This window comes from Fringilla coelebs (assembly GCF_963513975.1).
Source record: "Fringilla coelebs genome assembly, chromosome: 10".
Lineage (NCBI taxonomy): Eukaryota > Metazoa > Chordata > Aves > Passeriformes > Fringillidae > Fringilla > Fringilla coelebs.
This window is the reverse complement of record NC_140036.1, coordinates 25,377,877-25,405,358: the sequence shown is the minus strand read 5'-3', so window position 1 is coordinate 25,405,358 and position 27,482 is coordinate 25,377,877. Positions and strand designations below refer to the sequence as shown.

Below are 27,482 nucleotides of genomic sequence, written 5' to 3'. Positions count from 1 at the left end.
GTGCAGTCACACTCACCACTGGGCTGCAAGTGCTAGCCCTCAGTAGCCCTCAGATGCTGTGAAGACAGAGAAAACTTGCAGAGATGTAGAGCAGTTCCAACCTCACCTAAAGGCAAATCTGCTTTTCCAATAATTATGCCCAAATCCTGCTTTTCCAGGCTCCGTACTTCCCCCAGAACCAACTGAAAGGTACAATTTAAAAGTAAGATGCTTGGCATAAAGGATCTTTCTCTTCCTCTCTCTCCTTGAGTCTGTTTGTGGATCACTGCCAGAGCCTGAGCTTCTCTCAGTTTCACCCAACTTCAAAGTTTACCTTTGACCATCCTTAGCTGAGATTATTTTTTGTAAAAGGAAACAAAACCATTCAGTGTTGCAGCTTTTCCTTCTTCAACACAACACACTGCACATATTGCAACACACTGCACAAAGGAACATGCAGGCTCTGCAGTGACATTCTGCATTCTTGACATCTGCTTTCAACTGACCATTTTACTCAGAATCCCCAAGGAAAACCCTCCCCCTTCTCATCTAGCACATCCTTCAGGATATGACCCATGAGTAGATGGCCAGCACTTACTGTGATGCCAATCAGCTCTACAGCACCTGGATTTTTAAAAATGTTTACAAGAGAAAAAGGCAAATATGTTCAGATTCCTTAGGCAGTAGTGAGACGACACAAAAAGTTTCTAAGATCTCTATCTAAAACTTCTGCTTTGCTGCCCTGAGTTCCAGAGTATGGCTGTAGTGAGGAGAGATGGAATGAAGGAAACCCCTCACCTATGTATTGGCTAATCCTGTGTTTCACCTGAAAACAGAGATCAATTACATAAAAAATACCAGCCAAAAATCCCAAGTAGTAATATTTGATCACATTTAATTACCATGTACTATATATGAAGATGGTTGTGTGAAAAAGGTCACCACATATAGATGTGCAAAGCCAAGGATATTTGGACAGTATATACTGGCTCAAGGTCCTGGCACAGGAAAACAGTTCATCTGATCCAGATGTTTATTTTTCCGCAAAATGTATTTGTGAGCAGTGTTTTGTTTTACAAACTGCTTAGTAAGAGAGCAGAGGAGAACCAAGGTTATTTCATGTTGCGCACTATTCTTCTGCAGTGGTTCATCTTCATCTCCCCCAACGCCTGCTCCAGCTGCTGGATAAGGTGGAGAAGGGTAGCAGGGTCAGTTTGTAACACCTGGGCAGTTTGGTCTTCATTTTGATTAAGATGTAGCTTCATAGTCACAGCAGGCTTGATCTGTTGTCTCAAACTTCTGCTTGCAAGCTGCAGGAGGGGTTCAGTGGAACAATTCAATTCAATGACAATGATCATTGGTTATCAATGTTTGTTCTTAACAGTTCTCAACAGCTTTGAAGAACCTGTTCAGACTAATGTTCAGAAAACCTTTGCATCCACATTAAAGATACGCACAAGCTACTATTATGTTTTATAATTAAATAATACTAACCCGCTTTAATCAGTGCTTTCATAATATTTCTGAAAATAAGGTGATAATCAAGACCAAATATGTTTACTATATGTTAATATTTTGAAAATATCAATAGAATCATGAATTCAATTTTCATCAGGTGACAAGTACTTTGCATCATTGCATATTCTGTTCATTTCACAACTGGCTGGCTGTGGGACACTAACAAAGTCATGTAATTTTTAAATACATGAAGTAATGCTGCCTCTCTTGTTTTTACATTGTTTAGCAGGTTTTTATTATACAAAAAAAAATGGGAAGGAAAGGATGGAATACTAAAAACATCAGGGAAGTCACCTGTACATCCAGTCTCCACTCCAGACTGTGGTAGCTGGGAAGCCTTGGTGCCAGCTCTCCAAGAATGCTCCTGATCTCTTTCCTGTTGTCAAGGTACAGCTGGAGCAAGGATTTGTTCAATTCATCTGAGAATCCCAAAACATGAATGGAATCTTGGAAGTCAACCTCAGAAATCTATAAATAGCAATTTAGGCCAGGTAATCATCATTATTTCCTGAAAACCAAGTAAAACTGTAATTTAACATCACATTTGCTATGGTGCAGTTGTTTTCCTGCAGGAATGTCCAAGTATAATTCTACACCTTAGACAAAACAAATATCCAGGTTTTAAAGGATCTACAGATGTTGATGTATTACTGCAGATTTTTATGAGATTCAGAAACAGTTTTTCTAATGAACATTCAACCCCATCAAATGTAAGCCTTCACATCAAAGACCAAAGCAGGGAGTACCTCAGTTGTGTCACAAGGCACGACATGCTGTGTGAATCCATTTGTCAGGGTGCTACTGTGCCATGGTTCACCAGACTACAAATACCCAGAATCTGCACACGAGCAGCACACAGCACAATGCTCAGGCTCCTGTCCCGAGGGCAGGAGAAGCTTCACTTCTTGTGCTTACTGCAGCAGCCTGGCCCAGCACTTGGGAAGCTGTTAGTGGCTCCACAGCAAATCCCACTGTACCTCTGCAATGCCCCACCCTGCAATAACAGTCTGTAACCAAGCACATTCTACCACAGTACGCTGTAACCTGTCAGTAAAGACCCCTTGCTTCAAGGAAAGGCTCCACACCATTTCCATCCCCTCCCCACCTGCTCTTGGGAGCAACACCTGCCTGAGTTTAATCTGGCATTCCTTGTCTCTGCACCCCTTCTCCATGTAGTCAAATTGCTCAAATATTCTACTATATCAACAGTTACTAGTGTTTCTGATGGAAACAGCAATTGTCCAACTACTAATCTTTTAGTGTCCGCTTATATCCACTCCAACTTTTGATGCGAAGAGCTGGAAAAGCTCTCAAACCCACCACACTGGACAAAGACAAGGAATGCTGAACAGGGGGCTAGTCTAGCCCACATTCTATGCAGTAGCTGAACAACAAACTCTTCATTTGAGTTTTATTATTTAGAGCTTATCCTGAAGTAAGCTTCTCTATATGTAATTAATTACACTATTAAAACATTGTCAAGTTTTAGCTTCAGACACTGAATAAAAAGTCCAGAGTCATACATGTAGAAACAATGTATCAATAAGACAATAGCATGAGACACCTTTTTCTGAAACTAAAATAATACATGTAATTAAATTTTGAGCTATCTTTTCCCCATTCACCAGTATTTTTAGAGGCCTAAGTGTCCAGAAGACATCTCTAGAGTATCTCCAAAGTCCTCATGAAAAAGTATACTTGCCATAAGCTTGGAACTCTCAGTTAGAAGATACAGTAGTCCTTCTACCCCGTGCTGAATGATGTCAACGCTAACGTTCAGCTTTCCTTTAAAGAAAGCACAAAGTGCTTTTTATTTGCTAACTGCCGCAGCAGTGAGACTCAAAGCCGCAAATTTATCCAATGCTTAACGTGCAAAATATGCTTAGGAAAAAAAAAATTATTATTCAAATAATAATGTACAGCATATGAGCGCAAAAAACTAAGAAAATCGTATGGCATGGTAGAGACGTGTTCCCGCACTCGTGCCGCGAAATCACCACGGCCCGACGGCTCCCCCCGCTCCCGCGGCCCGGCCCGCTCCCCCCGCTCCTCGGACCGGTCACCCCGCTCCCAGGGCCCGGCCCGCTCTCCGGCCCGCTCCCCGGCCGCTCCCCCCGCTCCCCGGCCGCTCCCCCCGCTCCCCGGCCCGCTCCCCGGTCGCTCCCCGGCCCGCTCTCCGGTCGCTCCCCCCGCTCCCCGGCCGCTCCCCCCGCTCCCCGGCCCGGCTCTCACTGGCGGCGGACTCGCAGGCCCGCGGTGCCGCTCCGCGCCGCAGCTGCTCCAGCGCCAGCCGCCCCAGCTCGCCGACGGCTGCAAGGACAGAGAGAGAACAGACCCCGCTGCAGCCCCGGCCCGGCTCGGCTCCCCCCGCCCGCGGACCCGCCGCGGCCCCGACCTGCGCCGCCGGCCCGCGGCAAACAGCCCAGGTGAGCCCGGTGCTCGGCCGACAGCACCAGCAGCATCGCCGCGGCTCCGCCACCAACTACCGGGAAGGGGCGGCGCCCCGCCGGCGCCTGCGCGGGGCCGGGGCCGCGGGGACGGCCCGGGACGGCCCGGGACAGCCCGGACAGCCCGGGACAGCCGGGACAGCGGGACAGCCGGGACAGCCCGGACAGCCCGGGACAGCGGGACAGCCTGGGACAGCCCGGACAGCCCGGGACAGCCCGGACAGCCGGGACAGCGGGACAGCCCGGGACAGCCCGGGACAGCCGGGGACAGCCTGGACAGCCGGGACAGCCTGGACAGCCCGGGATAGCCCGGGACAGCCTGGACAGTCTGGGACAGCCTGGGACAGCCTGGACAGTCTGGGACAGCGGGACAGCCCGGGACAGCCGGGACAGCCTGGACAGCCTGGGACAGCCGGGACAGCCCGGGACAGCCGGGACAGCCGGGACAGCCCGGGACAGCCCGGGACAGCCGGGACAGCGGGACAGCCGGGACAGCCCGGGACAGCCGGGACAGCCGGGACAGCCCGGGACAGCCCGGGACACCTTGGGACCCGCTGGGACACCCTGGGACAGCCCGGGACAGCCCGGGATAGACAGCAGGGAGAGCCGGGACAGCGGGACAGCCTGGGACAGACAGCCGGGACAGCGGGACAGCCTGGGACAGCCCGGGACAGCCTGGGACACCTTGGGACCCGCTGGGAGACCCTGGGACAGCCTGGGACAGCCCGGGACAGCCTGGGACAGCCTGGGGTGCGGCAGCTCCCGACCGGTGTCCCGGGGCAGCGGGGCTGGGACCTGCCCCGGCAGTTACGGGAGAGCGCCCGAGGGGCTGCACCGGGGACGGGCGCAGTGACGGGTCTCCCCGGGTGAGTGTCGCTGCAACGAAACCATCTTCTGTCTTACAGACTTGTGCTGAAGTGAGGTAACAGATTAATTCTGTGTTTCCTTTCCTTCCTGATTATTCTGTTATTCCACCTTCGAGCAGCAGTTCAAGCCCGTTTCCATGTACAGGCCCGGAAACGTGGAGATCTCTCTGTGCTGTGGCACCCAGACGCTGATGCTGCTGCCATGGAGTGTCGAAACCACAGAAAAATGCGTGTTCCTTGTTAAATAAAGTAAACAACAACCAACCAAACAAAAACCGTCATGGTTCTGAGTTATTAAAATTATGTATAACAGCTTCTCATAACTGTTTTTCCTTTAAGAGGTCGTTCCTTTTGTTAAATGCAAAGGCTGGACAACTTTTGAAGTTTTTTTAATAACAGAATGTCTGGAAACTGTGTGTGGAAAAAAACGTTACTGCATTTTGTCACCACCTGAAAGCACTAGCTTTTGATCAGACCATGCTGCACTTTACTGCAAGACTGGCAGTCACAGACACAGGCCGTCCCCGTGACTGAAGTAAGCTTCTTTATATGGAGTAAATTAAAATGTCAAGTTTAAGCTTCAGACTCTGAATGCAAATTTCAGAATCATACATGCAGATGAAGTGTTTCAATAAGACTCCCAGGTGAAATGCTCTGTGTTTCATCATCTTTTTTTTTCAATTTTCAAACTTATAAATTGTCACAGATATATTTACATGGAAATATTTTCAATATTGTGGCTGGGAAATATTTGAAATATTGTGGCTGGGGAATATGCACAAGTTCCTGTGAAGCCGTGGGAGTCCTTACCCCACGAGGTTAAGCGTCTCCTCTCTCGACCGAGAGTTTGGCTTTGCTGTTTAGGACAAGACAGCCTCCAGCCGCAGGAACTCCTCATACACATCCACACGTCCGTGGAATTACAGACACGCACTGCCTCCTGCCCTTGCGGGACCGTGCCCCAGATGTTCTCCAGATGTGCGAGGCGCTCCCGGAGGCTCCGCTCTGGCCCCGGAGGCGCCGCGCGCCCCCTGGCGGCGGGGCGGGAGCCACTACGGAGCCACGCCCCCGGTGGGACCGGGTCCTCCCCGCCGCAGCTGAGTGACAGCCCGTGTGGCCAATGGGCTGTCCCGGGCCACCGCCCGCGACGGAGCGGCGGCAGGCGGGACTTCCGGCGCGGGCGCCGATCGCACGGAACGCGCCATGGCGTCGGCCTAGGCCGCCCGGGGACCGCGGGCCGCAGGTGAGCGCGGGGCGGGTCCCCCGGGCCGCAGGTGAGCATCGGGGCGCGGCCGCTAGGCTCCCTGGGCGCCCCGACCGTGCGGCGGCTGAGCACTTACGGGCCTGCTGCTCCATTGCGCAGTGCTTATTGGCCTCCACCTTTGGAGTAGCGGGGTGGGGCTCGGTTCCGTGGGCGGCTTAGGCCCGGCCGGGGCTGAGCCCGACTGGAGCGGCCGCGGTCCCGGGACTGCCGGGAACCGCGGGAGGGAGATGAGCAAGGCGGAGCGGAGGCCTCTGGAGCGCTCCCCGATCGTCGCGCTCGGCCCGGTGGAAGCTCGACCCCGGATCGCGCGTTCCGTCTCTGCCGGGTGTGTGGTTCTTGAGGCGGGCTGGACGTGCTGGCTGGGCTTGCGGGATGATGAGTAGCGTGGAGTCTGACTAGCTGAAAGCCAAGTTCTTAGTAAAAACGTTAAAATTAATTAAAAGGAATTGTTCCTGCATCTTAACAGGTGTAAATGCTGATCTTCGCGTGCGTCAGTGTCCAGTTTTGTGATAGGTCTGAGATGGAGATTTGTGTCAGTAATGATACGATGACATCAAAAAGCAAGAATTCGGATATGGAGAGATTAGAGGACGTAAATGAGAATTGCTGTTGTTAGCTGTCTAGTTTTTGTTAATCCTCTGCTTATAAAATTTTGGAAGGTGCTGCCCAATCTACCAAACTATTTGAAATTTGCCACAAAGTTTCTCTACTTTCGTATGTTTTTTTAATGATTGCTGTAAGATTTGCAAGCACATTTGGCCTTAAAAGAATAGAGTTTAAGTTTGTTTCATACAAATGTACAAGTTATTTATTTTCAGAAGTGGGAGGGAAAAGCTGTTTTGTTGAAAGAGTTAAAATGTAAACATAACCATGTGAACATGGAATTGCTTCGTGTTGTATTATGCTCTGAAACACATTTTGAGTTGATTGAGATACAAATATCTGAAAGTTTCATATTTAGGTGTAGTTTGTGAAGCCTGACCTGTGAATATTTACCAAAAGCCATGAAAGTTCTTTTCTGTATCTCAAGTTGTGTAATGCCTTTGTGGCCTTTATCTTATATGTGTTTAGTATGTTTACTCCAGGGGTGTTTTGCTGCTCATAGCTGTGCTGGTCCAGCACACCCCACATTTTCTTCTCCTTATTTCAGACCCACGAGAGGGGGATGCAGCGCCTCAGGCACAGTTCGGTTTGTGCGTTTTAGCATGGAGAGTGCAAAGAAATACTCAAAGTTATTTAAGGAAACCTTGTCGATACACACTGCTAAATCAGGTGAAGCGTGGAAGGTTACTGCAGAGTCAGGTTTAACTTGTTTCATTTGGTTTACCGTAGAGCCCTTTTCCACACACCTGCACTTCTGTGTTCTCTGAGCTGCCTCCCCCAGCTGAGAGGGGCATGCTTTCCAAAGAGCCATGGAATTTCAGGAATTGTAAGGCTTTTTGGCTTGCAGCTGAGGCATCAGATCCTGAGCACAGAAGAATTTGTGTGCATGTAACTTTGATGGGGACGGGTGCCCTGTATATGCATTTTGTGTGCAAGGACAACTTTAATTCTTGTGTTTTCTAACCTTGCTTAGTACTGTTTTAGTGCTTTGCTCTGTGCTGGATTTACTGTGTTGGTTAAAGTGCTCTGGTAGCTTCAAGTGTATTGTTGTTTCTGTTGTAGTAAAAATGGCTGTGTTTTTGAAACCATGGTTCTTTTATCCTTCCAGTTTCACTGATGTCCTCCTTTTTAGGGCAGGCTGATGAGAGAAGGTGATAAATCTTAATTTAGTAATAAAAGTTCATTAGTTTTGTAACTTGCAACTATTGCTTTCCTGTGAGTGTAGCTTCATTTCTGTGAACCAGTTGAAAATTTCATAAAGCATTATATGTTTGATTCTGGCCAAGTTGGAATCATGTTGTTAATTAACAACATTAAGGGTTGTTAATGTCATATCAGTTTTGGAGAACAGAGTAACAAAACTTTCAATACTACAGTTGAAAGTATCAGTATCAGCTGTTTCCTCCAAATTCAGCTAATAAATTCTAATTATCTTCATGTTAACTTAAATCAAGTTTATCTCTCTGGTATTTGCTTTAATTAATGTTGAGAGCCTCACATCACGGGACAATGCTTTTTGCTTGAAAAACCCATGAAGGGTAGGTCAGAAGGACAGGAATTCTTAGGTTTTTCTTGATTCTGAAAAAGAAAGTAGTAGTAGTAGTGTTTGCTGTGATTTCTCAGTTAAGTCCACAGACAGTTTTCAGAAGAAATAGCTACAGTCAAATGAAAACAAATTCACATGAAACCATTTGTATAAGAAGTCACAGTTTGGAGGCTTTTGACAAAAAATTGTTTCAACTAACATTTTGGATGACCTAATTGAGTTTTTTGTCAATTACTTTATTAATTACTCCAGTAAAAAAAGTTAGAGGAGATCCAGATGTTCAGATAATTACATTAAGTGCGTACTGTCCACTTTTGGAACTTGCCTGTTAATTATTTTAATTCTTAGAGCTATGTTGGACCCAGAAATGGACCCATTGTTTTGTGTTGCAACTATTTTATGTAATATCCAGTAATTTCTTACTTTGAGACTGGAAGAATCTCTAGAGATGTTTAGACATCTGTGGACCCTACAATTCTCTTACATTCAGGAGTGAGAGTGGCTACATTTCCTGCTGAATGTAGCACTTCATTGGTGCTTGTTTTGTACTCATGAGTATGAGGTGTACTGGAGCATGAATATTTAAATCCTGAATATGGGGGTTTCTAACTTGATCATGTTTAGGTGTGAGCCTTTATAAAGGGAATAAGATACTTTGTGCTTTCTCTATTCTTAAGAGGTTGCCCATAGTCATGTTGTTGTAGCTAAGCCTGAGAGAAATCTCGAGTTCCTCCCAGTTGGTATCACATTGCTTTTGCAAGTGTATTTTTGGAATCCGTACTTTTAGTGGAATTATTTGAGGTACGTCAGGAATTTTGCTGATTTGGATTTATGCTAGAAGAAGGGAAGTTTAAAATGAAGTGTCTAAGGATGATTAATGTAATGTGAATTATCATCCCTTTGTACCACTTGCTTTGCTTTGTGGTGCCTAAAGCCTTTTGAAGTCTTGCTCTTACAGTTTTTCTTGTTTATGCATGCTGTCACTACCATGGAGGGACATGATTCTAGCAAAAGAAACTTCTAAAATAATCATATAACTTCTAAAATAATCCTGTAACTTTAAGATTACTTGTTTCTCAAAGGTATACATTGCATAACATTTGGCATACTTCCTTAGGAGAAAAGTTTTATGTGACATAGAGTCCTCTAAAATGACACAGGAAAGTATTTGCTATGTGCCTTCACTCTGATTCTTTTCTTGCAGGTATTGAATAAAATATGCTGTTATCAATAGGAATGCTGATGTTGTCTGCCACTCAGATATACACTATTGTGACTGTGCAGTTGTTTGCCTTCCTGAATCTTTTGCCTGTGGAGGCAGATATTTTAGCAGTGAGTATAATAATATTTTTCTACATGGATGAAATATCTATGAAATTGAATAATCTCTTCAATGATTCTATTAATGAATGAGTTAATACTATTCTGTAAAAACTTTTTGAAGAAAAAAATACAAAGAAACAATGCAGATAGATAATCGCTTTATTATGGCACTGACATGACCATTTTATTGTGAAATTTTAAACTTTTTACTGTACACACAATTTCCCTTTCCCCTCTTTTTTCTCTGTCACCAAGCCTGAGCTTCCTCTTTTCATAAAAACCTAAGTCATTCTTGCTTCTTCCTCTCTTAGGAAAGTTACTTAAAAGAAAACAAACACACCCCCCCCCCCCCCCCCCCCCAAAAAAAAAAGAAAAACAGGGCACTTTGGAAATTTAGTTGGTTTTTTTTTTCCTATTTGAGCTTTGTGTGTAGTATTCTAAAACAATACCATGTAAAAATGAAGTGTCTTTTATTCTTGGATATTTGCAAGTTGCAGATTTATTCTGAGAATATCTTGAAGTAATAAATTAGGAGATGAACTAGATACTAAACTGCTATATAAAGGAGCCAGTGGAATGCTTAAAAAATGCTCAGAAGAGGGAATGTTTGCATTGTGTCACATGGAATTGCTGGTGTACAGATCGCTTACAGTCTTGAGAGATTTCACCATTTAATGATTAACCATTTGTTAGCAAAACTCTGGCCAAAGTTTTGTGTTCCTACCAAGGAAGGAAGTTCTTCTTTTCCCTTTAAATTTAGGAGTGGTCTTATGCTTCTGTGTTCTCGTATAGTTGCAGCCTCAAAGGATCGTGTCTGTGTAAAGTGCTGTTGTGTACATGTGAGGCAGGATTGGTTATTTTTTTTAAAGGGGTAAAAAGAAATAGGCTTGTGTCAAACTCCTGGCTTAAGCTGGGGCTTGTCAAGTGATTCAAGGGCAAACTGACAGTAGCCTGAGCTCAGGACATTTTGAAGAAGGTGAATGGAAGGTGGTGCCCTGGTGCTCTCTGTGATAGAAGGTCAGGAGGAGAGATTGTGTGGGGCACATTGGTTACAGAGAATAAAGAAGCTTCTTTGAAATTTGGCTCCTTTCCTACCTCTTTCCCATCAAAGTCTGTGGGAAGAAAGCTCTTCCCAAATGTTGCTCCTTTGGAAGACTTCAGCTAAATCATGGCAGTGTTTTTCTCTGAACTGTAGTTTTAGCTCCCCTGTCCAAGCCTGGCTGGTAGGAAACGTCCCTCTGAGGCAAACAGGATCCTTACTTGGCTGTTCTGTGTGAGTGTTGGACAATATGATGAATTGATAAACATTTCTGACTCACTAAACCGTTTAATCAAACAACCAATGCATGTTCAAGTCTGTTAACTGTAGAGTTCACAACTTTTGCAGGAAACTATTTTTTAAATTAAAAAATGTGCCATATACAGAGCATTTTTTCTGTTTGAATTCTGTGTTGGTCGGGCATGTTATACAGCCAGAGAAGATGAACTAAGAAAGGGGAAACAAAGCTTGCACGTATTTAGGGTCTTTTACGTATTCCTCTATCTTAAAATTAAAACTCTTAGTTATTATAAAACAAAATGTAGAGATACTTTTCAGGGAAGGGATGGCATATGGAGGCTCTTCTTTGTCTACAGTAAAGCAACTCTTAAAAGCTTACTTTCCCTGTACACAAGTGAATTCAGGGCAAAAGACCCACCACTACCATCCAAAGAAAACTCCACATCCAAGTGTCCCAGCTCTTCAGATTTTTGCTTGCTTGGTTTGTTTGTAGTTTCTGTTGTGCACATATGATAGTATTTGAATTTTAGACAGTAGAAAGAAATAAAATATAATTTATATGTTGAACCATATAAATAGTTCAACAAAATTTCTATTATGTACTTTCTTGTTTTGACAGCTAGATAAGAAAAGAATGATATTAACATGTGAGTAGAAGACAGGTGGAATAAGAGTTTTGTGATTTCATTTACATGGTCACAAGATGTTCTATGTCTGATAAATATTTTAATCTAAAAAAATACACAGTGATGTTTGGTTTTGTTTATACTCATTAACTATTTGTCTTGTTGCAAACCTAATTTTTTAAAAATTTATTTCTCTTAGTATAACCTTGAAAATGGAACCCAGACATTTGATGATCTACCTGCTAGATTTGGCTACAGATTGCCCGCAGAAGGCTTGAAGGTAAAAAATAAAATTATATATATATGGTGCTGGTTTAGGATGGGCTAGAGTTTATTTTCTTCCCTGCATCTGGTATGGAGCTGTGTTTTGGCTTTGTGCTGAACACAGGGTTGATTATACAGAGGTGATTGTTACTCCTGGGCAGTGCCAGCATAGCCAAGGCCTTTTTGCTCCCACCTACTGCCATGCTGGTGAGGAAGTTGGGAGTGCGTGGGAGGCTGGGAGAAGACACAGCCAGGACAGAGGACCCAAAATGATCAAAGGGGTATTCCAGACCCTATGACATCATGCTCAGTATATGGACTGGGGGGAAGGAAGAGAAAGGACTTTTGGGTATGGTGTTTGTCTTCCCAAGTCACTGCTGTGTGTGATGGGGCCCTGCAACACCTGCCTGCCTATGGAGGAAGTGAATTCATTCTTTCTTTTCCTTGGCTTGTGTGTGTGGCTTTTGCTCTTCTTATTACCCTGCCTCTATCTCAACCCACAAGCCTCTACCCTTCCAATTGCCTCCCTGATGCTGCGTGTGGGGGAGTGAGTGAGCAGCTGCATGGGGCTTGAGGGCTGGGTGGGGTAACACCCCCACAATCCTTTTTGGCACTCAGTGTGAGGCACAAAGGCTTTGAGATAATGACAGATTTGATTGGGAAGTGCTAGATTGAATTTGAATGTTGGATATATTTAAAGAGAACTGTATCTGCTGAGCATTTCCTCTGCAAGCTAAAAAAGATAAAAATTAAAGGAATGTAGTGCCAAGGAAAAATAAAGACAGAAATTATTAATCAACTGCTCAAACAAAACAAACGTGCAAAGGATCTGGTGTTGCCTGTGACATAGAGTCACAGGCACATGTGACATAGAGTCACAAAGGCAGATTCTTTTGCAAAGAAGAGAATTTTGGTAATCTTCACCTGCTTAAGGAGATTTTGCTGGAATTTCTATCAAATATATTAAAAATAGGTAAATAATCAAAATCTAAGAAGTTTGATAGACCACTGTTTTCTGTGTTTTGATGGCAATACTGATACATTATGTCAGTTACCTTGCACTGGAATCAGCAGAAGACAGATTTAATTTTGTGCTGTTACAGTTTTTTTGAAAAATCTATTTGGATGATTCCTTTTCTCCCTACAGCCCTACATTGGGAAGGCCCTTTACACTGCGAAGGGTTGGCATGGCAAGAGAGATGCGGTGTGGCCCAGGTTAATTATGCTGTATAAAGCAACTGTAGCTCAGTTTTTTGGGAAGTTAGAGCTGCTGTCTGTTTGCTACTCTTGTTACATTGCTCAAGCAGCCAAAGGGAGAAGCTCAGGGGCTGCAGCTCTGCTGTGGTGCCTGTGTGCTGTGCCCAGCCCTGGGGCTCAGGGCAGGGATTGTGGTTGATCCTGTGCCCTCTCCTTACATGGTTTCATTTCAATTGCAGTCCATACCCCGTAGCAGGTGAGAAGGTCCCCCCATTCTCCCAGTGCCCCTTAAGGTGTGGGTTGCACTCACACTCTTTTATTTTACTCGTATCAATATTTGGAGAAAATGCAGATACACATATACATTTTTGTTACTTATCTGTTGGAGTGTCTTACTTCTTGAAATAGCATCATGTTGGAGTAGGGATGCTGGGTCATGACTTGAAAACTTGATAATAATATCAAGGGAAGGCACTAGGAAGTGCTAATCTATTGAATTAGCAGAAAATATGCAGGTGGCTTTTAATTATTTTTTGATTTTTCTTAATCTCATTTTCATTGACATGGAAAAACATATAAATATTACACCATATGGAATTGTAAAAGTCACCTAGTATTAGAGAAGACAGAAGTAAGATGTAAAGGTTTGCAAATGTTAGTGGAAAGGGAAAAATTGTATTCACTTCATGCAAAATGATTAATATGCAAAAACTGTCCAAGATGGATATGGCCATGGGAGTACAGATTAGGCTTTATCATTATTTTGTGTTGGATTAAAAATTCTGAAGACTTGATGTCTTCTGGAATGCAGCAGCAAGAATGTTTATTACAGCAGGATAATTACTTTTCATGTCTTTAGTGTGGTCAGTACACTCACTTGGAACACGGGAAGATCTGTAGGTGGACTGAGTGAAATTAACAGAAGAGAGATTAAATTGAAAATAAAGTAAGAAAGAACTGTGAGAGGTTAAATAAATGCATCTTCCTTAGACAGCAGTGATAAGGCACATTTTGCTCTTTCTGGGTTCTGCTGAGGTAGTAGCTGTCCAGACATACTGGTGACAGTAGTAACTGGCGTGAAGGCTTTTATTCATAACTTTTATCTCTGTAATATAAGATAGAGGAGGTAAAAACGAAATTTATTTAAAATTATTTAAAAATAAATTTCCTATGGTGATGTTAATGCTGTGAACTGGTATCATAGTCCTGTCACTTAGAAAAGTACTTAAAAGCCAGTTAAATATCCAGTTCAGTTCTAGTCTTCACATTTTCTGAGGTAGTTCATTGCTGAGATTGTGCATTTTGGTGTGCTGTGCTGAGTTCTGCATCAAGGGGCAGGGTCTCTCTCTCTGCCTGCCTGACCTGAGGTGCTCTGCCGTGACAGGAACCATTTGTTTCCTTTAGAGTCACGTTTGTACAAGTCAGTGTCAGTAAGTTTGTTCATTTTGGATAAAATGTATTTTCTGTTCCACTCCGGCAATTGAAACACTTGTCCATGAGAAAGGAGCTTGTGTCTGGCCATCCAGGCAATTTAGGGCTTGTGGGAAGTTCGGGCTTCCTTACTTTTTTTTGCAGTGGCAGTGGCTCCATGGAATCAGTCATGTGGCAGTGATTTGTCTTGCTGTTCCCTTTGAATAATGTATGAGGGTTTATGACTGAGATGTGTTTGCTTTTACAGCTTAGAATTCTTAAACAAAAATTTAGGCAGACCACCTTCCAAATTCTGGAGAAGGGGAGTTTGTATTGCGTTAACCCCACGGAGACTGTGAATAGCCCGTGTGGGCAGGGAGTTATTTTCATGTTTATTCCGTCTGTAAGTCTGTATGGCCCCAAAAAATGGCTTTGCAGCATTGTTAATGTTGCTGTGTTGAGAGTAACCCCTATGCAAGGAAAAAAAAAAAAAAAAAAAAAAGCTGGTGATAAGGTGAAAGGGTGGATCACTCTTTAATTCCATGTTGCCCTTTTAATCCCAAAGGGTAATAAAGTACTGCAAGAATTCCTGTAACTCAGGAATTTCTCTGCAATTTCCCTCAAGCAGGCTTCATTTCCATGCCCAGTGAGTGATATCATGGGGAGAAGGTATGTTAAAGCTGTGTAGTTGTTTACTGACTATATTGGGAATCAGAGGGTGATTAAGTGACCCAAGTAGTGAGCCAATTTAATACACCAGAAATAGATATAAGGAGCTTTGATTCTGACCTTTTTAACTCTTAGACAGCTCTGTGTCTTAATTAAGGTAGATGTCATCACATATGTAAAAATGGAGTTTTAGAACTGAATATTATACTAAAACTTTCTCTTTACATTATGATTTTGATTACTTTTTTAAAATGCTATGATATTTGTTACAATAGGATGAAATACTCTTTCAGAGCTTGTGATTAAGATTTATCAGTAAGCAAGTTGTAAAAAACTATTTGTCAGATTCTATAGTAAGTGGCTATAGACTGCTGGCAGAAGGCCACCATCTCAGCCTCCTAAAAACAACTCAAAGATTGATTCAAAGTTGATATTGCCAGAGTTTCCTACTTCTTGAAGCTTTCAGCTGTAGCTTATTGAGTGATCTTTGCTTATCATAGCAAACCAACTGTTTTGTATGCTAGGTCAGTGCTGGGGTCATACAGCTGGAACTTTGCTTGTGTTCTGTTGTTAACTGGCGTATGCTGAGTTTGTGTTGGTGTTTCTTAGGCCGTTGTATTTGTGGTTTCCTGACTAGTCTCATATGTCCTAGAACAATAGTTACACTATATTAGTGTAGCATATGCCGTCTTCTTTTTTCTTGAATTACACTGCAGAGTCTGAGTATGATGGGATTAGAAAAACTGTATTTTCTTCTAAACTTTCTAATTCTTTACAGACATAAAAATTCTGATGAATCAAAATATGTAATCAGGGAACTAGCAGAAATCTTACTATGATATAGGACTGAGCTGATAATAAGAATTTTTTTAGCTGTTGTATGAAAATGTGACATTTTCTTTCCATATACTTGACTACTGACCCTTTTGTTAAAAAGAAATGAAACTTCTTTTTCTGCTCCTGTTTTCTAGGGATTTCTAATAAATTCCAAACCAGAGAATGCATGTGAACCTATAGCCCCACCTCCACTGAGAGACAACTCCTCTGGTGCTTTTATTGTGTTAATCCGAAGGCTGGAGTGCAACTTTGATGTCAAGGTAAGATTTGATTTCCCCCCACCCTCTGTTTCAAACAGTTTATTGGTGCTTCAGAAAAATTTCTATAGCTAACAGTGGAATAGATATGGATATGAAGGGGAGGAATAATTTCATTGTCTCCAGACAGATAAACCAGAGCTCACCAAGTCCAATCAATGGTTTACCTGTGACTAAACACCATTATGTCAGCTACACCAGAGCACTGAGTGCCATGACCAGTCTTTTGTTAAACACCTCCAGGGATGGAGACTCTACCATCTCCAATGTTTTATCACCCTTTCTGTGAAGAAATTCGTCCTGATGTCCGACCTGAACTTCCCTGTCACAGCTTTAGACCATGTCCCCTTGTCTTACTGGTGGTTGCCTGGGACAAGAGCCCTACTTCCACCTGGCTGAACCCTCCTGTTGGAGTTGTAGAGAGTGAGAAGGTCACTCATGAATCTCCTTTTCTCCAGGCTGAGCCCCCAAGCTCCCTCAGCCACTCCTTGTGCTTTAGACCCTTCCCCAGCTCTACTCCCTTCTCTGGACATGCTCCAGCCACTTGATTTTTAAGGTCCCTTCCAACCCTTAACGTTTTATGATTTTAAAAATGCAAAATCGGAATGATTTGTGTTTGACTATGGCTTTCTTGAAAATCAATCTGATACAATGAGGCAGCTAAGGATGTCTTAAGGAAAACAGGGCTCTTTAGTTTGTTGTTGAGTTTCCTGAACTAAAAGGAGATTTCAGCTGTGTTTGCTTTTGCTGCTGTGTGGTAGATTCAGTTATGTGGTGATTGAACCATATAAATTCTACCAAGACTGTAGTTTCCACCTGCAGAGGAAGGTTCACTGCATGTAATCTACCTTCACATCAGACTTGGGAATGGCATGTAGTCTGTCCTGGGAATCCTGATAACTGTGTGCACATATGGCTCAGTGGGAAAAGAAAGAGGGCAAATGGCTACTGGCCTTTTTTTTCATGTCCACTTTATCTGTCTAATTGTTGCCCATACATTGACGGGACAGTATTGCTTCTGGAGACATGGTTAAAGGAATGGGTCTGAATTTGAGATTCCTGCATTGCCCTTGAGGGATTTCCATAGTCAGTACTTGAAGGTTTATGTTGCATTTGCTCTGTGTGTAAGAATTTTTGATTACATTTTGTATTTTGTATAATACTAATAGAAAAGGGGGTTCCCACTCATTTCTTGTTAGACAAAGAGCAAAGTAGCAAGTGGATCAGAATTTCCAAGGTGAGCAGAGGTATCTACATACCCTGCACCCAGAAAATCCGCTTCTTTAGTATGTTGTTAATACTGTTGCAATATTGCATTGTATAATTGGATGCATAGTACAACATTTTGTCTTAAAGGTTCTGCCAGAAAGTGGCACGTGTGCTGAGATGTGAGCTAAATTACCCATCAGCTGCTTGACTGACAGAATGCATATTTTAACAAAAATTAAAAGTCCTCTACTTCTGTTTTATATTGAAAATGATAAGTGTTACAAGTGCAGGTACATAAGCTATTTCTTGATTTGTTTATGCATGTACTATGTATATTTTCTGTGGTGATGCAATATTGGCCAAATTCCCAACCATGCATGTATGTTAACATTGTTAACATCTCTAAGTGGATTTGCTTTTTAATTTTTTTTTTAAATATTGGGATTTCTCAGGGTGTCTACATTCTGCATCTTCCAATATCATTGTTCTGCTGTTTGAAATAGTCATTAGCAATATGGGAAAAGAATTGGTGTTGTTGAGATGAAACCCCAAAGTTTCTGAAGGCGCTCTAAGTGCTTTTTGCAGCTTGTGCAGAGATTTTTATACTCTGATGGATGCAGTAGAAGCAATATCCAAGATGAACAGTTGTAACTTAGCTAAGTTTATGTTGCTAGTAGTTGCTGCAGTAAATGCCATTTACATGGCCTTGGGTTTTCCTTGTATTGACGAAAAGGTGAGTCTATATTAGAAATGTAACTGGTACACAGGATGTTAATAGTTTTGTACCTATAGTTATAATTTTGCACTTTTCCATGAGAAAGCTTCTTATACCTGAGCTTTCAGGTTAGATATTTCACATCTCTAAAGCGCAGAAAAGATACTACTCATCTGACTTGATGAACTCTCAAGTGGTAATATCTAGATTACCAAAATGAGTTAGTGCCTTTATTTTCAATTGCAATCAAATATTTTTAACTATTTGTAGAAAATTTTTAATTTGATTTTTGATATGTATAAATAGTCTATCTGCAGACAATATTAAAATGGCTTTCTGAAAAATTTTAACACGAGTGTAAGAATAATTGTATGATTTTGCTTTGAAAGGGGACACATGGTTTATAAGTGCAAATTATGTCCATATTAATCACTTTGTGGGAGTGCAGCTTATCTCAGAAAGCACAGGCAGGCTACTGTATTTGGAAGCAATAGTCTTTCCAGTAAGCATTTTGTGTGGCTTACAGGTCTTAAATGCCCAGAGAGCCGGATACAAGGCAGCTATAGTTCACAATGTTGATTCTGATGACCTCATAAGCATGGGATCCAACGACAGTAAGTACAGGTATCACTTCTCTCCTGTTTGAATATCATTTCACCCACTGGAAACAGCAGCACCACCAAAAACACCACAAAAACATCAACAACAAAACCACGACCACAAACAAACAAAAAACAAAACCAAACTAAACAAAAAACCCAGATAAATCCTTCTGCTTTTAAGATAAAATAACAGGAGATTTTTGCATAAGAACAAATACGTTGACTTGTGCCTTCTCTGAACGTTTCTTTTGCTTTTTCTTCAAATTTTAGTTCAAGTGTTCTGGGCTAGATTTATATTACTGATGTGGAAAATAGCTCATGTATTGTTAGTTAAATGGAAAAGTAGAAAACACACATTTGGAAGGAAATCAAACTTTATAATACGACATTTTAGTATTTAGAATCTTAGAACCATTTAGGTTGGAAAGGACTTTAGATCATGAAGTTCATCTGTGATAGTCATTCCAGCTTGTTGCACTGTTGAGTGCATCTTCCCGTTTCTCTGGACAAATGGATTCTAGCATATCATGTGCACTAATTTTCAGCTGGAAAGAGAGTATTTAGAGACCAGTGCACCATTTACCATTTGTTTCTTGTGTTGGCTGTTCCAATTTTAACCTTCATGAAGTGGGTATGTTTAGAACATCTTGAAATCTAGTCAGAACGCTGGGTTTGTTCTGTGGTATGTGCTTTGTGTTTCTAGTGCTGTTACTGCTTTCTTTGTGGCATTTCATTATTTTCTTCTGCTTTCAACCTGTTAAATATGGAACAAGAAAATAAATAAGAGGAAAATAAATTCTTTTCCAGTGGAAATGCCATTGAGTAAATTAGGAGTGAACTTTGACAAACTACACAGGAGCTGAGTAGCCTGGGCAGTTTTGTGAAAGTGGGTTTAATGAATTCTCAACCCATGTGAATCTTATTTTCAGGTTTCACTGAGTAACCAAAATGTAGAACAAGTCCACAACAAACACAGACCTCATAGAGTGAGCTGACGTTCAGCCACATGTCCTTTTGCCTTGGGGAACCTGACTGCTTTGAGATGGACTAAACTCAGGTTACTTTGAGCCTTAAATGTGAAGTATTAGGGGGAAAATCAATATAATGTGAAGCTGAGGAGAAGGTTTTCTAGGATATGTGATTTTATCTTTCAATAAGTTTTCCTTTCTTACTGTCTTCACTGGTAGACAGAGAAGACAACAGTTCATCCAGTTTCTTGAGACTGAAATACTTGTTAATTTTCTTCTTTCTTCTTTTGACCTTATCTAGCCATGGTTGTTTCCAGTATATTTATTTATGTTTGGGGTGAAAAGGAGGGAAGACAGATTAATTAAAACTTGTAGAACCAGTTCACAAAATCATGTAAGTTGCCAGAAATTCTGGAAGTCGATGGAGCTATATGACTTGCTTGAATCTCTGAGTGAAAAATGGTGTTCTTGTTAAAATTATGATCCTGTTTGTCAACATATTTTAGTTTTAGGCTCCCTTTATTCCATTGGGAATTTCAATTTTTCTACCTTCAATAAATTCCCTAGAAATTGTGTAGGAAAAATAATAGTACTTATATGAAGTAAAGCTCTAACATGCATGTGCATTGGTCTGGATGTCACTGTGCTAAAATGTCTTCCTGTTGTGATAGTCTCATAATGTTCAGGTCTTGTATTTTGAGTACCCATAGATTGTCCATGTAATAATAGTTTTATTTTCCTACTTTTTTTTATACAGTTGAGGTTTTAAAGAAGATTGACATTCCTTCTGTCTTTATTGGTGAGACATCAGCTAATTCTCTTAAAGAGGAGTTCACTTACGAAAAAGGGTAGGTTAACTCACATGCAGCTGTGTTACTCCTTGCATTAGATTGTTGTCTCTTTTGAATATTTATGGCTTTAAAGTAGGATGCTGTGATGACAGAGGTTATAGGTGTTTCAGGTGAAGTCTTGTAGCTGAGAGCAACCTGTAATGCTTTAGTAAATAAGAATAATTTCACTGTATCTTTTGATAGTCATGTTATTTTTTTTTCATTCTGCTGTCAAAGCAGCTATGAGATGATTTTCCTGGTTTCTCTAGGTTTTAGGTCAGTAGATAGTTTTAGCTCAAAAAATGTTCTAGAGAAGCAGTGTTTTATCCTTTTATTTAATTATCTTTACATTGTGTGGGTACGGACTGAATTTTCTATGTTGTTGTGCACAGGTAGGGTTCCTGTAGTGTGTCTTGTGTGACAGTCTTTCGTTTAATTTTTTTTATTGTATTTGTTCCTCAACTTGTTCATTAAGTTCTTATTAATTTAGAAGGTGTTATCTCTTCCTCCCCACAGTGGCCATGTTGTGTTAATCCCAGAGTTCAGTCTTCCTTTGGAGTACTACTTAATCCCTTTCCTAATAATAGTAGGGATCTGTCTTATTCTCATCGTCATATTTATGGTAAGTTTCTTTTAATAATATTTTTTTCTTTGAAATCGTCAGGGAGCTGTCACACACTGAGGTTAAAGGAAGGTATACAGTAAAGGAAGAGTGAAGCTGTGTGTACTGCACATATCTGTACCATGCTTACATGTCATCATTTAGTTTATCAGTAAAACAAACAGGTGCAGGATTTTGTCAAAGGAATATCAGGAGCTTTTTGGATGTTCTCCCTAGAGTGTAACTGCTGGTAGGAAGTGTCCTCACTGCCACTCTTAACTCCACAAGTGCTTGTTTTTGGGCCCCATACAGATTGACCTGTCCTTGTGCTCTTGTACACCGGGAGCATATCCTGCCTTACCAAACTAAATAATCATTAGTCCCACTGCTCCAGGGTGCAGGGCTCACCGTTTTGTAGTGCACTTAGGTGTAGCTAGGAGTGTGTGAGCACAGAGCCTCACAGCACAGAGACCCATCTCAGCACATGCATTGCCTGTAGGGGTTCTCAGCTGGGACATCTCTCCTTGAAACGGGGAGGTAGCATAGCTACGTATTTCGGGATACTCAGCATCCCATTTTTTTTGTAATCTGTGCCAAATTTATTATTTTACCTTCTAATAAAAAGCAAGTAATGCATCAACTGTTGCATAAACACTCAAATATTTTTCTGCATTAGTATTTTTTGCACTGGAAGTTACATATTTCATTGACAATCCTGGGCATGTTTGGCACAATTGCAATTGCAGCAGCTCTCTGAAAACAAAGCAGAATGATCACCTAAAGGTGAACTTCTTTTCAGCAAAGTTTTTGCTACTGTCTTTTACAGTGTCCTTCTGTACAAAACCACCCCGTGAAAGCTAATTGTGTGCACAGGACTGTGGGTGAACTGTGGGAAGGGTCAGGCTGAGTGAGTTGCAGGGATGGGGTAACCCCTGGCTGGTGGTTGGGCTGCAGTGGTGCTCATCAGGGTTCAGCTTTACGGCTGGCACTCGGCTGTCTTGCTGTCAGCAACCAGGACAGAGGAGTTGAATACACACTGAGGAAATTCTCCAAGGATATTAATCTAGGAGGTACTGATTCCCTTGCACATAGAGAGGTCTTCACAGAGACAGCTCAACAGACTAGAGCACTGGACAATTAATTGGTGTGGTGAAATTGATCCCGGGGAAGTTCCAGGTTGGATTTGGTCCTCATTCTTTTTTGATTCTGTCCCTGCTTTTTTAAGACAATCTTGTTTTTAACTAGGAGATTTACATGAGACTCTGATTGTCACTACGGAACTGAATTACAGCAGAAAAACTGCAGTTTGTGCATACAGCTTATTGTTTAGCTGTGGTGAAAGAGCCTGAATGAACAGTTTAGATTCAAATATCTTTTGTTCATTTCTTTGCTTGTCATCATATTTGAAAAGATGTCATATCACAGGTGCTATATTTAGAAATTGAACAGAAATAGCATTTGGGACTACTAAGAAAATGGAAACAGAATATTTATTATAGTTATTTGGAGAGCTTTGTATTACTAGTTATTTGGTTTTTTTTTTCCTGAGCTATCTTAGTATGGTATAGTATAACATGTAACAATAACTCAAAGTAAACCCTTTACTCCTCAACCTACTCTTTTAGCTAATATGGAAACAGTTCTGATGAATGTGGGAATAATCCTCTAAAAGAGCTGTAATAATCTAAATCTGTAAGGAAAACTGTTCAAACTTACTGAATTGTGTTTTGCTCTGCAGTATGCTTCCTGCTTTTTACAGGTCTCTGTAGAGGATTGCAGCAATGGCCATTATTTTATGTAGGATACATACCTTTTTGTTTCTCTTTACTCTCAAAAAAAACCTTGGGTACTCTCAGTTCCAAGTGCCATGTTCATGGAGAACATCCTTTAGGCTTGTTTGGCTTCATCCTTGGGTTCAGGCAAGGGAAGAAGTTATTCTGTGTTAGCTGGAGTTCCTTTTCGACCAACTTACTACAAAGCTTCATAAATCAAAACTTCTATTGTTCTTTTATTGGTGTAACTTACTGTTCATGTTATCTTGTCTGTTTCCAGATAACAAAATTTGTTCAGGACAGACACAGAGCAAGAAGGAATCGGCTTAGAAAGGATCAGCTTAAGAAACTTCCTGTACATAAGTTTAAAAAAGGCAAGTGGATCTAACTCACTGGACTATATTGTTTTTAACTACAAAAACCTTGTAAATCAAAGGGGTATTAAGTTTCAGAGATAATTTTGAGTACACTTGAAATAGAAGAGTTTTGAGTGAAAGCATACAAAACGTTTGGCTTGACCCTGTTCTCACTGAAACAGAGGAGTTCTAACACTTTAATGGGAGCAGAGCAGGCTGTGGCTGAGCGTTAAAACATTGCTTAGAAAAAATCAGTGCAGAAATTGCATGAAAGTTCCCAAGCCTGTGTGCATGTCAGGAGGGTCTGCAAGTCCTTTCAAGTCAAACTGATTCTCAGTTACATCCTGTAGGAGATGAATATGATGTGTGTGCCATTTGTCTGGATGAATATGAGGATGGAGACAAGCTCAGGATCCTTCCGTGCTCTCATGGTAAGCAACTGTTTTGGGTTTGGATTTAGATTAAAACAGCTTTCCAAAACATTGTCCAAAACCTACAGCGCATATGTTAGCGAGGCACGTTTTGCTAATATGGAAGAATGAATATACAAAGTGGGAGACATGAAAGCTTGCTTTCTCCTATTAAAAGCTAAAAAGCTAGCATTCCCACTTAGCGTTTTCCTTGGATATACACATGAAAGAAAATTGGGACTTGATGCTGTCCCCTGAATACCCATATTTATTGTAATACTTTTACATTTAAATAAATAGGCCTTCACTTTCCCCAAGACAAATAAACCTTGGTGACTTAGAGGTGCAGCTGAAGGGATGGGTCTGTCCTGGAGTCTGCAGCCATGCACACTTCATTGCCTGACTGCACTTGGAAGTCAGTTAGTGAAATATTTTCCCTATGACAGTCTTTCTCAAGTCCAGCCCACTGCAGATGTGTTACAGCTTTCTATACACAGCCAGGAACAGCAGGTGACCGGCTGAGCTTTTTAGAACCTCAATCATAAAACCAATTTCAAACTAGACTGACAAACAAGGATTTCTCAGAAGAGAAAGAACACGTCCATGGCATCTCTCCACGTGGGGGACTGCAGAGGTAACTTAACTTGAACACCACCAACTCCCACCACCAGTTGTAGAACATGTTTCCAGTGTGCTTGACCAGCTTCTAAACATGGCATTGCTGGCCCATGTAAATACAAGTTCTTTGCCAAGTAGAAGTCTCTCTTACCAAGAAGAGCTGAATTTTTAATACTGTAAGACAAATACTTTTTCTTAAACACAGCCAGTCTAGTTGCAGTGCCAATTGCAGACCTAATTTAAGATCCACAAAACCATGTGGTAATGTCATGTAGTAATGAGGTGCTTTGATACATGTTGATGTGGAGGTGAGAGGATGATGTGGGGATGATGATGATGGGCATGCCTGCTGCAAAGTGGGTGGAATTGCTCAAAAATATTTAAGGTTTGTCATCAGATGTGGCCTGTTGTACTACTGCTCTCATTCACTCAGAAAAAAACACAGGTCTTCACTGCATATACCCACGTGACTCAGATCCTAAGCCATCAGGTGTTTTGTACAGGCTACGTGCCAACAAATTTGGCACTAAAATTCTCTGTGTGAGTTACATTCTAAAATTCTCCTGTGTCACTGAACAGATATGGTTTAGCAGGTTTCCCTGTCCTTTTCACTATTATAATGATGTCCTTGTATTTTGTTTTCTAACAGCATATCACTGCAAGTGTGTGGACCCATGGCTGACAAAAACAAAAAAAACCTGTCCTGTGTGTAAGCAGAAAGTGGTCCCTTCCCAGGGGGACTCTGACTCGGAGACAGACAGCAGCCAAGAGGAGAATGAAGTGTCTGAGAACACTCCTCTGCTCAGGCCTCTGGCCTCGGTCAGCACACAGTCCTTCGGGGCTCTGTCAGAGTCCCATTCCCACCAGAACATGACCGAGTCCTCGGAGTATGAGGAGGATGACAATGACAATGTTGATAGCAGTGATGCGGAAAATGGCATGAATGAAGAAAGTGTAGTGGTTCAGCTGCAGCCCAGTGAGGACAGGGAGTACAGAGTGGCAAACACTGTCTGAGACTACTAATGACCCATAGGTGTATGAACAAAAGGGTTCTTAAGGCTATTTACAAACCTTTGCATAGGGAATCTCTTTTAATCTCTAATCCATTTGGTTTCTTTGGTAAGAGCAGCAGTTCGTGTAGTAGTACTCTGGTTAAATCATTACAGGTAGATTATTTTTGATTCAGGTATTCAGTCACACATTCTGTCTTCTCAAAACCAACATTTAAACTGGACTTCACAATGCTAATGAATAATGTTAATAGTTTATATCAATTGAAATATTGCAGAGACTCTAAACGTCTCCTGTTGAAATGGGATTTCTCTGGAAGTACTTTTATTTCCATTTTGTAGCTACAACTGGGTCATCCTGAGAGCAATATTTATTATATGTAGATATGTGTTACCCCTTAGGCCCAACAAAAACTCTCTTTGCATGTTTGTATAGTTTTCCTAAAAATTGTCACCACTGCTGAAAGGAAAAAGTAGAACAGATCAATATTCTATGTGCTGGTATGTTAAAGCAGAAGAAATTCCACTTTTATCTCAATGCAGTGATTCCAAATGATCCTTTGGAGTTTGACATGGTAGCTGACTTTAAGCAGTTCCATTGAGCAATTTCCAGGATGAGGAAACTTAGAATATATGTTTAGTTTTGAGCAATTCACAAGGTCAGGTCCACCATAAGCACATTATTAGCCCTCCTTGCTACTACTTCCTTGTACTTCCTTGTCTGGTTTCCAGTGAGGAGGTGGGAGTTGGGAGATAACCGAGACAGAGGTTTTGTTCCACATAGAAAAAGAAGTTTAGGTTAAGTATTATATTGATCCTTGGCTCATATACCTCTTACTAAGAGCATTTTATGCTGCATTAGTCTGCTAAACTGTATATAAAAAATTGTTCTTTTCAAATACCTGATTTGAAAACAAGTGCTTACACCAGTCTCACAGAACTCAGTACTTACCAGTGTATCACAAAAAAGGTAGATTCTATATAAGACCTCTGTAACTGTGTAGAAAGTAAAACCATGCATATACTCAAATGGAGATTTTTTTATATGGCCTTGACTAAGGAAAGCTTGAAAGAATGTTAATAAACATGTTTTCCACTTTAAATATCAAAAGGACTTAATTGAACTTTCACATCACTTGAGGCCTTGAGTACCCACCTGCATTACCGAGGGTGAAGTTCTTCTGAAGATGTGTAATGTGGAACTGTGGGGAGCCCGAGTAGCTGTTGCATCATACAGTGAATCACAGTACAAGGGGTTGCACTGACCAGTGCTATGTGCAGGGGTCTGAGTTATGCAGAAGACCTTCATTTTTGTTCACTTCTAGCTTGAGGAGGAGTTTGGACTGGCCAGAGTCTGTAGTTTGCCTGGGGCAGTGTGAAGGAGGACCAGGGTGCTCTGAACAATTCCTACCCAGCTGGCAGCACCTGCAGAACCACAGCCCAGTGCTAGAACCCTGGACAAGCAACGGCAGGTGAGGTGGTCCCAGATGTGGTTTCTGGCCTTACACTCCATGCAGCCACATACCCTGCAGTGCAGATCTGTTTTCTGGGTCTGGCTGAGAGCAGGGAAAGTTTGTTTTGCACAATGAGGCACAGCAAAAGGATAATAATGAAAGGATGATTCATCTCCAAACCACTGCTGCCAGCAGCCATGCGGTAATGACAGTGACTGTAGTGGTATATTTTCACCGGGCAAAATTCCCCTTCAGTGTGCATATGTTTAGGTGAGTCCAAATAGGAAAATGGTTTCTGAAAATGTAATTACTACACTGAAAGATTTTTCTTAAAATAGGTCCCTGCTGTTACTGTGAGTGCATGTGATTTTTCATTAAAGTATTCCAGGAGCGGTCCCCAAAACCGGAAGAGTTCTAGAACCACGAACTGACCTAAACTTTTTAATATGCTCTTCCATAATTCTAGTGCCTGCAGTCAGTTGCAGACAGTTATGCTAGGAAAATACAACAAATGCATTTGAAAAAGTAATTTGAACAACACCTAATTCTTACTCAAACGGAAGTATACAGATGACATACAGCTTGAGAGGGAAATTGGTCAGAAAGGGACGATGCCACACGAATGTGATAAGTACCTGGTGTGTGCTGCCAGCAGCTGCTCTGCCTCTGGCGTGCTGCTAGATCAATTCCATCCACTCTGGCCTTGCCATAGAATCAGCTCTAGGAATATAATGTCCTCATTCCTCCTAACTAGGCAGAAATAAGGTTCTGCTGTCAGAAGGTGAGTACAACTTTGTGTTCAGACACTGAGCACAGCTTCACATGTGTTTTATGAGGGAAGCAGATTTGCAT

General features: G+C 41.8%; 2 protein-coding genes and 1 long non-coding RNA gene across 5 annotated transcripts; 2 read left to right on the top strand and 1 right to left on the bottom strand.

Moving 5' to 3' along the window:
- Positions 1-870: 870 nt before the first annotated feature.
- COMMD2 (COMM domain containing 2) lies at positions 871-4,023 on the bottom strand. Its single transcript, XM_084212405.1, has 5 exons — positions 3,893-4,023; positions 3,730-3,807; positions 3,200-3,282; positions 1,792-1,965; positions 871-1,289 (listed from the first exon to the last, which is right to left on the bottom strand). The coding sequence occupies exons 1-5, from the start codon at positions 3,957-3,959 to the stop codon at positions 1,092-1,094; spliced, it is 600 nt and encodes a 199-aa protein (XP_084068531.1). The 5' UTR covers positions 3,960-4,023; the 3' UTR covers positions 871-1,091.
- A 580-nt stretch (positions 4,024-4,603) lies between these two features.
- LOC311157612 lies at positions 4,604-5,122 on the top strand. The gene is made up of 2 exons (XR_014616418.1): positions 4,604-4,810; positions 4,930-5,122. It is a non-coding gene; the product is annotated as an uncharacterized lncRNA (long non-coding RNA).
- Positions 5,123-5,969: 847 nt separating this feature from the next.
- RNF13 (ring finger protein 13) lies at positions 5,970-26,301 on the top strand. Of its 3 annotated transcripts, none has more exons than XM_084212306.1 (10): positions 5,970-6,053; positions 9,428-9,555; positions 11,651-11,731; positions 15,963-16,088; positions 18,536-18,623; positions 20,337-20,427; positions 20,926-21,031; positions 23,063-23,156; positions 23,489-23,569; positions 24,816-26,301. In XM_084212306.1, the coding sequence occupies exons 2-10, from the start codon at positions 9,442-9,444 to the stop codon at positions 25,178-25,180; spliced, it is 1,146 nt and encodes a 381-aa protein (XP_084068432.1). In that variant the 5' UTR covers positions 5,970-6,053; positions 9,428-9,441; the 3' UTR covers positions 25,181-26,301. The 3 variants fall into 3 exon arrangements, with proteins under 3 accessions (XP_084068432.1, XP_084068433.1, XP_084068434.1); XM_084212307.1 differs by having other exon boundaries at positions 5,975-6,084; XM_084212308.1 differs by lacking the exon at positions 5,970-6,053 and adding an exon at positions 6,209-6,399.
- The last annotated feature ends 1,181 nt before the right edge of the window (positions 26,302-27,482 follow it).

Bases quoted from the DNA above. Each gene is read 5' to 3' on its own strand.
- COMMD2 (XM_084212405.1), bottom strand. From the start codon at position 3,959: ATGCTGCTGGTGCTGTCGGCCGAGCACCGGGCTCACCTGGGCTGTTTG. The intron at 3,283-3,729 runs GTGAGAGCCGGG...CTTTCTTTAAAG, and splicing joins GGCCTGCGAGTCCGCCGCCA to GAAAGCTGAACGTTAGCGTT. The intron at 1,966-3,199 runs GCAAGTATACTT...TGCTATTTATAG, and splicing joins CTGAGAGTTCCAAGCTTATG to ATTTCTGAGGTTGACTTCCA.
- RNF13 (XM_084212306.1), top strand. From the start codon at position 9,442: ATGCTGTTATCAATAGGAATGCTGATGTTGTCTGCCACTCAGATATAC. The intron at 9,556-11,650 runs GTGAGTATAATA...TATTTCTCTTAG, and splicing joins TGGAGGCAGATATTTTAGCA to TATAACCTTGAAAATGGAAC. The intron at 11,732-15,962 runs GTAAAAAATAAA...CCTGTTTTCTAG, and splicing joins TGCCCGCAGAAGGCTTGAAG to GGATTTCTAATAAATTCCAA.